Genomic DNA, 13860 nt, shown 5'->3' with positions numbered 1-13860 from the left:
GTGTGGGTTACCAGAAATCTATAAAGAAAAACAAAGAATCTGGGGTTCAGATTCTTTGGGGGAAAAGTGGAAGAAGAGCTTCAATAATTAACAAAGTAGGCCTGGCAGTCTTTAAGAGGGTCCAGTGCTTTGCAGAGGATTGGCTTTGGCAGAAATCACACTGCATGTGCCTCAGGCTATTTGATATAACACTATCTGTTTGCAGAAGACTGGTATCCTACCAATAAAACCCATGACCTGAGAAATGGAGTTCATTTTGCCTGCTCAGGTCAGAATGCTACATAAACGCAGCACAAATAGTAAGAAGTAGAGATTGTAGATGGGTTCAGTTCAGTTGCTCAGTCGTGTTTGACTCTTTGCGACCCCATGAATCACAGCACGCCAGGCCTCCCTGTCCATCACCAACTCCCTAGATGGGTAGAAAGGAATAAAAGAGACCAGCACTTGGTACCCAGTTAAACAGTCAGCCAAAGACAGCCAGAAAAAAAACAAACCTCAACATTCAAAAAACAAAGATCATGGCATCTGGTCCTATCACTTCATAGCAAATAGAAGGGGAGAAAGTGGAAACAGTGACAGATTTCATTTTCTTGGGCTCCCAGATCACTGTGGATGCTGCCTGCAGCCACAAAATTAAAAGATGCTTGCTCCTTAGAAGAAAAGCTATGACAAACCTAGAGAGCATACTAGAAAGCAGAGACATCATCTTGCCAACAAAGGTCCAGTAGTCATGTATGACTCTGTGAGTTGGACCATAGAGAAAGCTGAGTGCTGAAGAATTGATGCTTTCAAATTGTGGTGCTGGAGAAGACTCTTGAGAGTCCCTTGGACTGTAAGGAGATCAAACCAGTCAATCCTAAAGGAAATCAACCCTAAATATTCATTGGAAGGACTGATGCTGAAGCTGAAGCTCCAGTACTTTGGCCACCGTGAAGAGCTGACTCATTGGAAAAGACCCTGATGCTGGGAAACATTGAAGGCAGGAGGAGAAGGGGACAACAGAGGATGAAATGGATGGCATCACAGACTCAATGGGCATGAGTTTGAGCAAACTCGGGGAGATAGTGAAGGATGGGGAAACCTGTTGTGCTGCAGTCCCCAGGGTTGCAAAGAGTTGGATTGGACTTAGAGAGTGAACAACAGCAACAACGGTATTTTTGATAGTTATGTACATATGTGTGGTATTTATACCACAGCCACTAGACCGATGACTGTAAACTTCTCTGAGAATTTGAGGAAAGCCATTTGACTTGCTATCCCCAAATGGAAACATACCAAGAATTTATAATTTCAGTGGGCTTATGGACTTCTTGAAGTTCCCCAGGTTAGAAGAAACTGTTTTAGGGAACTTGACTCCCTGCAGGAAACTGGCTTTTTCATCCTTCTATCATGATTGCTTAACACAGTATTTATCACATAGTAGACATTCTACAAAGCTGTTGGATAAGTGAAGGCATGAATGAGTGAGTGAATATGAGAAACATTTAAACCATACAAAGTGGCATATGTGAAAGTGTTAATGACAACTCTTTGGGACCCCATGGACTGTATAGCCTGCCAGGATCCTCTATCCATGGAGTTCTCCAGGCAAGAAATGAAGTGGGCAGCCATTCCCTTCTCCAGGGGATCTTCCCTACCCAAGGATTGAACATGGGTCTCCTGCATTGCAGGCAGATTCTTTATCATCTGAACCACTAGAGAAACTCACAAGGTAACATATGCTGAGTCCCAAATGTATGGTACAAATGATTTAGGAGGAAGGGATCATCATGAATAGAAGGCTAGCAGCTTCTCAGTGGCCATGGGACTGAACTGGGAGGTAAACAAAGGGCAGATTGTCACCAAGCGGCAACAAGTAAGAAAGAAGTTTCAGTGGCTGAAAGGTGTATGACATATTTCTGGAACTGTAAGTGACTACTATTAAGAGAACAAAGTGAGATTTTAGGAGATGAGCCTAGTGAGGTGGGGAGGGTAGATTATGAAGATTATGTGCTTGAAACTGAGCAGAATCCTACAGGACCCTCCAGGTACAGAAGTCTTTCTGTTTCCTGTTTGTAGGCCTTCCCCTTTTCCAAAGAGCTGATGCAGACAGTTACTAACTAGAGAAGTAGGGAAATGCAGAAATGAAGGAAAAGTGGTCAGGAAACAAAAATAGTGCAGAGACAAAGCAGAGTCCTAGTTCCTCTTCAAGGGGTATAGTAACAATATATTTTTGAGTTCTTTTACAGGAAATAAGGCCCCCACCCAGGTGGAGGATGGTAACTTCAAGTGAGCACAAGAGTCCTGGGTTATCATCGTATTGCCTCACCACCAACCAATCAGAAGAAAGTCATACACTGTGCAGCCCTCACCCCAAATTTTGCCTTTAAAAACTCTTCCCTGAAAACCATCAGTGATTTCAGGTATTTTGAGCATGAACCACCCGTTCTCCTTGCTTGGCTCTGCAATGAACCTTTTTCTGCTCCAAACTATGATGTTTTGGCACAGTTGGCATCACAGTACATCATGCATACTAACTTGGTTTTGACACAGTGCTGCATAAAAGCAGTTAATGTTTCTGGTAGGATAGGTACTTAGTATGCATAGCAGATCTCTGAATCTAGATGTTATGATCATGCTGGTGATTGTGAGGATCACAAACTTTGCAGATAAAGTTTATCCATTAGGGTATTTTTGGTTGCAAGCAACACAAAGCAATTTGAAGGGGGTATTTTTAAGTGGCAGTGAAACCACACAACCCAGACTGGGATTCAAACTCACTGTCTTTTAATTGAGATCACACACCTGATGTCAGGACTTACTGAAGCTCAGGTTCTCTATGCCTCAGGGCAGAAAGAATTCAGTGAGAGACAAAGTGATAGATAAGAAAGTGAAAGTGAAGTCACTCAGTGGAGTCTGACTCTTTTCGACCCCATGGACTGCAGCCCACCAGGCTCCTCTGTCCATGGGATTTTCCAGGCAAGAGTACTGCAGGAGTAGGGTACCGTTGCCTTCTCTGCAAAAGCATTCTACGTCCCTCTTTATTTAATAAAGCTGCAGATAGGCACTTATTGTCCAATGAGTTGGATCTACTCTCAGGTGTGAATCTGAACATATATGGGGAAATGAGCAGCTAAGTTTACAGTATTTACCACGCTTATTTTGATATCTCTTTAGAGATAAACGCCAAGATAATGTTTGGTTTTCTTTCTTAAAAATGCGATGTCTCTGCAACATGTACATTACAGAGCACATCTGCAATACTTCAAATGACTTGGCCTTATATAAGATCAGTAGTCTGTCTTTTTATTTCAGTTATTAAATAGTGGTCTTATGATTCTTTGAGACCAGGAGAGCAGTTCAACAGATCAAAATTTCACTAAATGAAACAAAAAGTTCCTAATGGTAAAGTCCCAAGTTCAGTCTGTTTGAAAATCTGAGGTGATCAATGGCTGCATTTATGAATAATTCTACATATTAAAAATAGCTTCATGGTATTTGAGGGAACATTATTAAGAAATTTAAGACATTTACTAAATATTCTTTTTTTTTTTCCATTTATTTTTATTAGTTGGAGGCTAATTACTTTACAATAGTGTAGTGTGGTTTTTGCCATACATTGACATGAATCAGCCATGGATTTACATGTGTTCCCCATCCCGATCCCCCCTCCTACCTCCCTCCCCACCCCATCCCTCTGGGTCTTGCGAGTGCACGAGGCCCGAGCACTTGTCTCATGCATCCAACCTGGGCTGGTGGTCTGTTTCACCCCAGATAGTATACATGTTTCGTTGCTGTTCTCTCGAAACATCCCACCCTCGCCTTCTCCCACAGAGTTCAAAAGTCTGTTCTGTACATCTGTGTCTCTTTTTCTGTTTTGCATATAGGGTTATCATTACCATCTTTCTAAATTCCATATATATGCATTAGTATACTGTATTGGTCTTTATCTTTCTGGCTTACTTCACTCTGTATAATGGGCTCCAGTTTCATCCATCTCATTAGAACTGATTCAAATGATTTCTTTTTAATGGCTGAGTAATATTCCATGGTGTATAGGTACCACAGCTTCCTTATCCATTCGTCTGCTGATGGGCATCTAGGTTGCTTCCATGTCCTGGCTATTATAAACAGTGCTGTGATGAACATTGGGGTGCATGTGTCTCTTTCAGATCTGGTTTCCTCTTGTGTATGCCCAGAAGTGGGATTGCTGGGTCATATGGCAGCTCTATTTCCAGTTTTTTAAGAAATCTCCACACTGTTCTCCATAGAGGCTGTACTAGTTTGCATTCCCACCAAGAGTGTAAGAGGGTTCCCTTTTCTCCACACCCTCTCCAGCATTTATTGCTTGTAGACTTTTGGATAGCAGCCATTCTGACTGGCGTGTAATGGTCCCTCATTGTGGTTTTGATTTGCATTTCTCTGATAATAAGTGATGTTGAGCATCTTTTCATGTGTTTGTTAGCCATCTGTATGTCTTCTTTGGAGAAATGTCTGTTTAGTTCTTTGGCCCATTTTTGGATTGGGCCATTTATTTTTCTGGAAATGAGCTGCAGGAGTTGCTTGTATATTTTTGAGAGTAATCTCTTGTCTGTTGCTTCATTTGCTATTATTTTCTCCCATTCTGAGGGCTATCTTTTCATCTTGCTTAGAGTTTCCTTTGTTGTGCAAAAGCTTTTAAATTTCATTAGGTCCCATTTGTTTATTTTTGCTTTTATTTCCAATATTCTGGGAGGTGGGTCATAGAGGATCTTGCTGTGATTTATGTCAGAGAGTGTTTTGCCTATGTTCTAGGAGTTTTATAGTTTCTGGTCTTACATTTAGATCTTTAATCCATTTTGAGTTTATTTTTGTGTATGGTGTTAGAAAGTGGTGCTGGGAAAATTGGTCAACTACTTGTAAAAGAATGAAACTAAATATTCTTAAACAATACTTTGATACTTATATATGTGCACAAGCAGTCCTAAGACAGTAGTAAAGAGTCTATCATTTGACCAAAATTATAATCTGAAGGGGAGGATATTGCAAGCCATTTTCTACCAAAGTTTCTTGCTCTGTTTTGAATGCCAAAATTAAGGCCCACAAGTCACTAATAGGACAAATATAGTGGTTTGCATCTTCAACACCTGAGTGAAAATCTCTTAAACTCATGACAGAGGGATAATAGTGTTTCTTCTAAGACCAGATGTTTTACATGGTGCATCCACTACGTTTTTCAGTTAATTCTGATTAAGCTGGAAGTCTCATGCTTGAGGTAGGGGAAAGGCAGAGACTGGCTTTAGAGGTGCTGGTGTGATTTGCCTTCCCAAGATAAATCCTGAAGAGAGAACCCAGTACTATAAAGTCATGGGGGCATCTGAGAATTCAGGAGAATCCACTGGGTAAATGTCAATTAAGAATTGTCATCTTCTTCCTTCCTTTCAATCTGCCAAATTCTGACAGCTAAAGAAAATTCTGAACTTAGTACTTTTCTTTCTCTATTCATGGTCAAATAAATTATTGTTCATTAGGGGTGCCCCTTTGGGAAAACCTAATGCATCCAGATTTGTAAGGCAAAACTTTGTATTGATTGGAAGTCACCATAGAATTTTTTTAGTTAACTTTTTCAGTGTTTTCAACATGATTGGGTTTTTAAAAAAGATTTACATACAACTTTCCTAAAATTCATGAACTTGTATAAAATGTGTGTATACCTGAATATATTTCAAAAAAGAGAGAAACAATGAAAGTATATGAACAAATAGTTTAAAAATACATATCTTAGTCAAAATAGAACTGACCTGAATGAGTAAAGAAAATCAAATAAATTAAAAAGTAAGTAATTTTCACTCCTCTCTTCCCCCACACTGAGGTATCTACTAAAACACCTAAAAGAAAAGTATCTGATCTAAGAAGGAATCAGTACTCAACATTACAAATTTAGGTACCAAACAATAGGTTAGAGGGAAAAGTTGCACATTTTACTGAAGAGGATCTTTAGACACCTCAAAACAATTATTTCATTTGTACATGAAAAATCTGAGCTCAGAGAGGTACAAAAACTCGCTCATGGCCACAGTACTAATTAGTAACAGAACCTGGTCATCTCGTCCCAATTTCATGATTGTTTTGCCAGACATCAATATTAGTCTCGAAAAAAATACACAAAAAATTGGGTATTTTCCCAAGATAAACATTCTTATATTAATTTTACATAAAATACATCACATTATTTCAAATCAGTAAATAAATTAATGTTATATACCAAAATGGAAAATAACTTAACAATCTCTTCTTCATATTTTGATCAAGTATTCTCTTCAAAAGTCTCAGAATAAGATTTAGTGCATCAAATCCAGCAGCATATCATCTCAGTCTTCATCAGCCTTATGTTCAGTATTGATTAGTGAAAAGAAGTTAAACCTTATCTCTTTGTGAATAGATAGCAGCAGTTCTAACCCTGCTTGATGGTCTGTGCACAGTGTTGCTATGCATCAGGAAAATACAGCTACAAGGTTAACCCAAGAAACAATTTAAAAGCCATTTCAATGGCAATTTCTGTAACTGAGTCATGAAAACAGACACAAAGTTCTTGAAGCTTGGGATGAAGAAAGAGTCTCCCTACTACGCAGTAAGCCATAACTGGCGGTGTTTTCCTCTGATCAGTCCAGTTTTCAGGTGAGCATTCAAACAATACACCATGTTCTTTCACAGGGTTCAGGGAAGACGCTGAATTTGTTGAACCGGAATGATCTTTACCATTTAGTGCTTTCTTTTTCTCTTCAGCCTGCACGAATGGCGAGACAACACTGATGGAAATTCTTTATCAGTTGAGGGTGGATAGAGCCGCTCAGCTGTGCCACCTCTTCATGGGTAGGAGAAATAAAGATCCCTTGCACTATTTCTAAAGCAATGTTATGGAAAAGTGAGTTCTCAGGACCAGATGTCAATTTCATTGTGTTATGTATATCCAGTTCTTTTTCTGAAAGGTCCTTTTTAGATAAGAAGTGGGTTTAATTAGAAACATACACATTCCATAGACAGAAGGTTGTCTCAAAAGGTTAGAACAGCCTTGGAAGGGAAAAGCAAACTCCACAGAAAGTGTGGGCCATCTCAGAAGAGGGCAAAAGGCCCCAAAACATGGGGTGGTTGGTTTTTTACCAACCATCTATCGGCTAGGTAATTTCATAGACTAAAGATTGGGAGGATTATGCCAACCATTTCAGAGAAGAGGTGGAGATTTCCAGGAATTGGACCACTGCTTTTTTTTTTTTTAACCTTATATGGTTAGCCTTGAAATTGTCATGGCACCTTTGGTATGTATTTGGTTGCTAAAGTATTACAATGAGTGTATAGTGAGGTTCAAAGTCTACTGGAAGTCAAATCTTCTGCCATAATGGACCTAGTTGGTGCTAAACAGTTTATATCATATCCTCTAGGGCTTATGTCATTCTTTCAGAGGTTGTGTCCTAGCCCCTTCTTTCTTGTTTCAATCGTGGGAATGGGGTGGGGATCTATTGGAAGAATTTGGGAGAGATTACAATATAAAATATAGCAGCAGAATTTGTCTTTGAAAAAGCTGGAACCCAAGAACCTTGGATCAAAGGCTGAACAGTGCCAAATGGGCATGAATCCACTTTACCTTTAAAAAAAAAAAAATTCTTGCATCACTACTTGAGATTTATACTCTGAGGACAGTGTAGGGGAAAAAAAAAACAAAACCTTTTCCATTTTTCTTTCCCAGTTCTCAGGGTCTCTATAACAAAAGATAGATTAACAAGAGAAAAATGGACAGAAGTTTATTCCTGTGAATACCGCACATAGACATGAGAGAAGCTCAGTGATGAGCAACTCAATGAGGTGGCTAGAACTTGTGCTTACATTCTCTCTTCAGCTAAAACAAAGAAAGAAGAATGTGGAGGCAGCAAATTATGGGGAGGTGACCAGGAAAGGTACAGTAAACAAGGGTAAGTTTTGTTATGCAGGTTTTAGTTGACAAGTGTGTCTTATGATTAGAGTCATTTTTTCTTTCCTGGAAAGAGAGGGAGGCATCCTTACAAATGGAGATTTTCATTGTAATTGTCAATTTCCCTTCTATAGGATAATCTATACTTTATTTCAAAGCTTCTCCTTTATCTGCAACTTCTCAAAATACTCCTGTATCAAAGAGGTACATTTTGGTTTCCTATAAAAGAGAGTACAGCTAGCCTGCCTTGGATCCTATTACTATGGTTTGACTCAGTAGAGGAGTTCAGGAATCTTAATGGACAGCCCCACCAATACACACACAAAAATAAGAAGGATAGTTCCCTAAGGGAAATGAATATTGTTGTTGTTGAGCCGCTAAGTCATGTCTGACTCTTTGTGACCCAATTGACTGTAGGACCGCAGGCTCCTATGACCTCAACTACCCTTTGGAGTTTGCTCATATTCATGTCCATTGTGTTGGTGACGCTATCTAACCAACTCATTCTCTGCTGCCCATTTCTCCTTTTGCCTTAGATCTTCCCAGCATTAGGGTCTTTTCCAATGAGTTGGCTCTTCACATTAGGTGGTCAAAGCATTGGAGCTTCAGCTTCAGCAACAGTCCTTCCAATGAATATTCAGGATGATTTCCTTTAGGATTGACTGGTTTGATCTCCTTGCTGTCCAAGAGACTCTCAAGAATCTTTGCCAGCACCACAATTCAAAAGCTGGGTGCCTTCTTTATAATCCAACTCTCACATCTGTACATGACTACTGGAAAAACCATAGCTTTGACTATATGGACCTTTGTTGACAAAGTGATGTCTCTGCTTTTTAATTGCCTAGGTTATATCATAACTTTCCTTTCAAGGAGTGAGCATCTTTTCATTTCATGATTGCAGTCATCATCCACAGTAAATGAATATGCATCTATCCAAATAGGGGAAGTGAATATGGGAAAGTCTAAGCAACAACACAAGGCTATTGTACTATGTTGCCCTGAAACAAATAGACTGCCAGATATTTCTCCAGCAAAGATAGGTTTATTCGGAATCAGCGTGGGTGCATACTAAGTTGCTTCAGTAGTGTCCAACTCTTTGAGACTCCCTGGGCTATAGCCAGCCAGGGTCCTCTGTCTATGGGACTCTCCAGGCAAGAATACTTGGTCTCATGCCACCATTGTTTTATTGTTTGGGGACATGTTTCATGCCTCTGCTGTGTGGATTTTGTTTCTAAGCAAGTCTGTTCCGTTTTGTGGTTAAGCAAACCTGCTTTCTTGAGTAATCATTAATTTACAGGGATCTCCCATACTTTTTTCTTTACTTACAATCCTCTAGTGGAATTAACTGTTTAATCATCTACTTTGTCCCATTACTCTGTCCCTATTAGTTTCAGGGCTTGAGTCACTCAGTGATGCAGGAGATTGAAGAACACAAGGTCCTTTAATGTTCAGTATGTCTCCTTCAAATATCTGCCCCAGGCAAAATTATATGACATGAACATTTCTTACTCTGTTTCTCTATCCTCAATTTAGCAAACAACTTCGGTGAACCCTATTTACTTGTGTCTTTAACATTTCCTTCTCCAATCTACTTCTTCTTTCCTCCAACAAAATGTAAGTCTTAAGCCCCACTTTTAAAGTCCTCTTTGCCTACCCTGGAGCTTCCTTGGTGACTCAGTGGTAAAGAATTGGCCTGCCAGTGAGGATTCAGGAGACGCAACTCTGATCCCTGGGCTAGGAAGAACCTCCGGAGAAGGAAATGGCAACCCACTTCAGTATTCTTGCTTGGGAAATCCCATGGACAGAGGAGGCTGATGGGCTACAGTCCATGGAGTCTCAAAAGAGCCAGATAAGACTTAAGTACTAAACAACAACAAAGCCCTACCCTATATCTCTGCCATGTGAAATGGTTGTTTGTCAGATAAACTCATTTTGCTCATATCATCTACTTAATGTACTATTCATCAAGAGATGTAACAATTTAACTCATCTGAAATGCAATAGCCTCCTTAGAGATATTCTTAACAAAAGCCAGGAAGAGAAATGATTGGTAGGCATTTGTCATGTTTATTTTGTCAAAGTTAAAATTTCAAGTCAAAGGATGAGGAAGGAAGAAAACAGTGATGGCTGAGCAACTGCCATGTGTCAGGAACATGCTACATATTTTATACCTAATCAGCTCTGGTCACATCAACCAATCTGGGTGGATCTTAACATTTCCCCACCATCAATGCTTACAAAATCTCCCCAGCGTAGCACATAAACAATTATAGTTTCATCACACACACAAGAAAAACTAGTATATGCTTTAGACACACACATATAATACACACCTACATAAAGCACAAATCACATTCAAGCAAAAGCTATATAACACACACTTAGAATACCTGTACTAATCACACAACACATACTCTGCACACATAAATAAATTTCACACACATTGAAATGATATAATTTATTTAGGGATGGAAAGATCATTCAGCTTGCAAAGGTATAAAGAGAATCAATATCAGGAAAATTTCCCAGATTAGTCAGAAAGATGCCATATGTGCTGAATCTTTAAAAACAAACAAACAAACAAACATGTAGAAGGAAATCAAATAAATGAGAGCAGAAGGGTATTTCAGGCAGAGAGACAACACAGGCGAAGTTATGAGAGCAAGAAACCATGTGAACCAACTCTAAGTAGTTGGAAATATTGGCCCATAAATGTAAGGGCTCTTGATGTAGGTGGGGCCACCACTTGGAAGCACTGAACACTGAAAGCTGTGGGTCTGGTTGGACTTTCTAGTTGTTGATATCCTCTAATAACCTCATGTCCTCTACAACATCAACAAACCCATTCATGCTGCAATGGAATTCAATGTAGCTATAGCTCTTGTAATCTTCATAATTGCTTTTGCTGTTCTTCCGGATGCACTTGAGTGTCTTGAAGGGATCTGGGGCCCATATATATACATTTCTGTAGCGGTCTCTCCAGTTCCTCAGGCATATACGCTCAATTTTGTGCCATAAGGTATAGATGAAGATGTGATATTTCTTGTCTTTTGGAATGCCTCTTTCCCTCATCAGATCATTGCATTTGTACTTGCTGAATTCCCAGTTTGTGCTCAGGTGGTGCTGTTTCATAAATTCCCTCCAGGAAAGGTTCTGGCTGTGTACAAGAAGCCCACATAGGGTGAACAGCAGAGCCCACAGAGAGCCTAGGACCTTTAGAGTGGATGCCATCTCAGTCACCAGGACCACCTGCGGATGCACGGGAAAGAGAGAGGAAAGCATTGTCTCAGCACTGCCCTGAGAGCTGAGCTCCACCTTAAAATTCTTCTCTCTGTCACTGTAGGCACTTGGACCCAATTTTACCATTTGGTTTCCAGGCTGGAAGATAAGTCTCATGAGATAATAAAGTTTATAAGAAATGAAAATATGCTATAGCCTGTCTGAGACAAGAGCAAAGTTGTAAAAAATTGAAGTTTATTTTGGCATTTCCAAATACCTCCTGTCTGCCCTCTCTTTCATCTGAACTGAGGAATCAATCTCACTCTAGCTAGCTGTTTTGCATCCACTTCAATTCTCAAAAGAGTGTGTATCTTAAAGAAAATGGGATTTTAAGCATTATGTCTGTGAATTGCAAAGGGTTGCAATTGCAACGAAGGGAAGGGTTGTCCCTTCGAGCAAGGGCTCGAAAGGGGCTTCCTTGGTGGCTCAGCTGTTAAGAATCTACCTTCAGTGCAGGAGACACAGGAGACCAAGATTTGATTCCTGGGTCAGGAAGAGCCCCTGGAGGAGGGCACGGCAACCCACTCCAGAATTCTTGTCTGGAGAATCCTGGACAGAAGAGCCTGGTGGGCTACAGTCCATGGGGTCACAGAGACTCGGACATGACCGAAGCAACTGAGCACGCACATCCCTTTAAAGGGGATGCAGAATATGAATAGAGACTTGAAGAATATTTCCCAAGCAGGAGGCTTTGGTTCCCTGAAATCCTAGGCTGCAACTATACTGATTCTGCAAGATGGTGCTTTCTAGAATCTTGTCTTCCTTATGACACTTCCCCAAAACCTGTGAAACATATTTTCACTTCTGACTACACACACCACTGCTCGGAAGACATTTTCCTAATTATTGTCATTATAACTGATCTTGATTTGTCATTAAGAATGTTATAAGGAGCTCCAGTTTTGAAATATTATTTCAGTCATTCAAATATCAAGATTGAAGCTGCCTTCACAAGAGCTATTTTATTCAAATTAGGACAGAGAGTTGCTTGAAAAAGTCTCCCCTTTAAACTAGCTCCCTGTTCTCATTTACCATGAGGAGTATGCCTGATGATGTGGAACCTCTATCCTAATTCTCAACTCTCTGAGCATGATGCCTCAAAACGGGCCTAATAATTCATCCCTCAGACCTGTGAGAGTCTAATGAGATACATTTATTGACAGCATTTTTCAGAATGTCAAGTACTGTGCCAAATATAGCACAAGGGGTAGGTACCTTCTCTTTTGTGATACCCTATCCCTGGCTCAAAAGGCCTAAACAAGATGAGAAGACCAGGATTCAAGGTACTTCAGTATACAGTTAACCCTCTGAATCCACCTGCTGTGCACCCAGGGATTCCACCAACCACAGACATGGATTAAAAATACTCCAAAAAAAATTTTTTTCCCCCCAGAAAGTTCTAAAAAGTAACACTTGAATTTGCTTTGTGCTGTCAATTATTTCCATAGCACTTACATTGTATCTACAGCTATTTACATAAAATTTACCTTGTTTAGGTATTAAAAGTGATGTAGAGAAAAGTATATAGTTTAGATGCAAACACTGTGCCATTTTATACAAGGCACTTGAGCATGCTTGCATTTTGGTATCCTGGGCATGGAGGATCCTGGACCAATACCCCATGGATACCAAGGGATGGTGATATTACACTTAGGAAGAGTGGGGAGAGGCTATAAAAACTGTATCAGCAAGACTGAATCCAGGTCATTAGTTCTCACAAGTTGGGTCACTGTCTATTCTTAATCCCACCATCTTAATTTCCTCTTCCAGCATTCCTGGGCCTTTCCCTCTAAACATCCTCAGCACCAGCCCTTCTAACCATAACTCACCCTATTTAGATCCAACACTCCTGTCACTGGCCGTAGTGGGGATCAGTTTATGGATGTGCAGGGCAGAGAGTGTGTGTCTTTCCCCTTTCCTTAGAGCCAAGAAGTCTGCAGCAGTGAAGGAAAGATGGAAGGAATAACAGTCAGTGGGAGGTACAGTGCTCCAACTGATTGGCAGTAGTTGGGGGGAGGGGATTAGATGGCCTTACTAAAAGAACCAGTCCTGCATCTTTTCATCTGGAACACTTGGGTTTACTCTGAGAATAGCCTGGAGCAAAGGAGTCAAACTTCAAATGCTGACTTGTGGTGCTGGCCTTGGCCCGGTATCTGCAGTTGGGAGCCCTGGAACTCCCTGTCTCCCTGCAGTCTGTGACCATCTCTACACCCTCATGGCAGTTCATCCGGCCGTTCTGGAACTGAATGTTGGTGGTGCAGATACTGCGGATGTTCCAAAGATCTTCATGAATGAAAGTGTTGAAGTGCTTGCACTGATGTGAAGTCATCTTCCGTCTTTGCATCATCAGGTTGCAGTAGCCGTCATTGCCTCCTGTCTCATCAGGGTCCACGTGTTGCCGCAGGAATCGTTGGTACATGCGATCCTGGCCATAGGAGGGCTGTACCAGCCCCAGCCCCAGCAGGCTCAGCAGCAAGAACAGAAGAAAGACCTGGGTCTGCTGGAGAGCCATCACTGCCTTGGAGATGCCTAGAGAAGACCAAGGGGCAAGAAAAATCATCCCAGATTCAACAGGAAGTGAGCAACCCAAAGCAGCAAGGACAATTTTTGGAGCATCAGATGTGCCCATTTTCTACACGTGCAGTCTAAGGGTTAGG

General features: G+C 40.6%; 2 protein-coding genes across 2 annotated transcripts; both read right to left on the bottom strand.

The window, feature by feature from the left end:
- Window positions 1–10714: 10714 nt before the first annotated feature.
- On the bottom strand, window positions 10715–11155 carry EDDM3B (epididymal protein 3B). Its single transcript, XM_061158475.1, has one exon. It carries the CDS (start codon window positions 11153–11155, stop codon window positions 10715–10717), a length of 441 nt encoding a protein of 146 aa, XP_061014458.1.
- A 647-nt stretch (window positions 11156–11802) lies between these two features.
- Window positions 11803–13754, bottom strand: LOC133067324 (ribonuclease 4-like; the record flags this gene model as incomplete). Its single annotated transcript, XM_061158474.1, has 2 exons — window positions 13331–13754; window positions 11803–11834 (listed from the first exon to the last, which is right to left on the bottom strand). Coding segments are annotated over exons 1-2 (417 nt in total), but the record flags the coding sequence as incomplete, so codon positions are not given.
- Window positions 13755–13860: the final 106 nt, after the last annotated feature.

Source organism: Dama dama, chromosome 12 (assembly GCF_033118175.1).
Source record: "Dama dama isolate Ldn47 chromosome 12, ASM3311817v1, whole genome shotgun sequence".
NCBI lineage: Eukaryota > Metazoa > Chordata > Mammalia > Artiodactyla > Cervidae > Dama > Dama dama.
The sequence above is the reverse complement of the archived record's forward strand: the minus strand, read 5'-3'. Positions and strand labels throughout refer to the sequence as shown.

Bases quoted from the DNA above. Each gene is read 5' to 3' on its own strand.
- EDDM3B (XM_061158475.1), bottom strand. From the start codon at position 11,155: ATGGCATCCACTCTAAAGGTCCTAGGCTCTCTGTGGGCTCTGCTGTTC.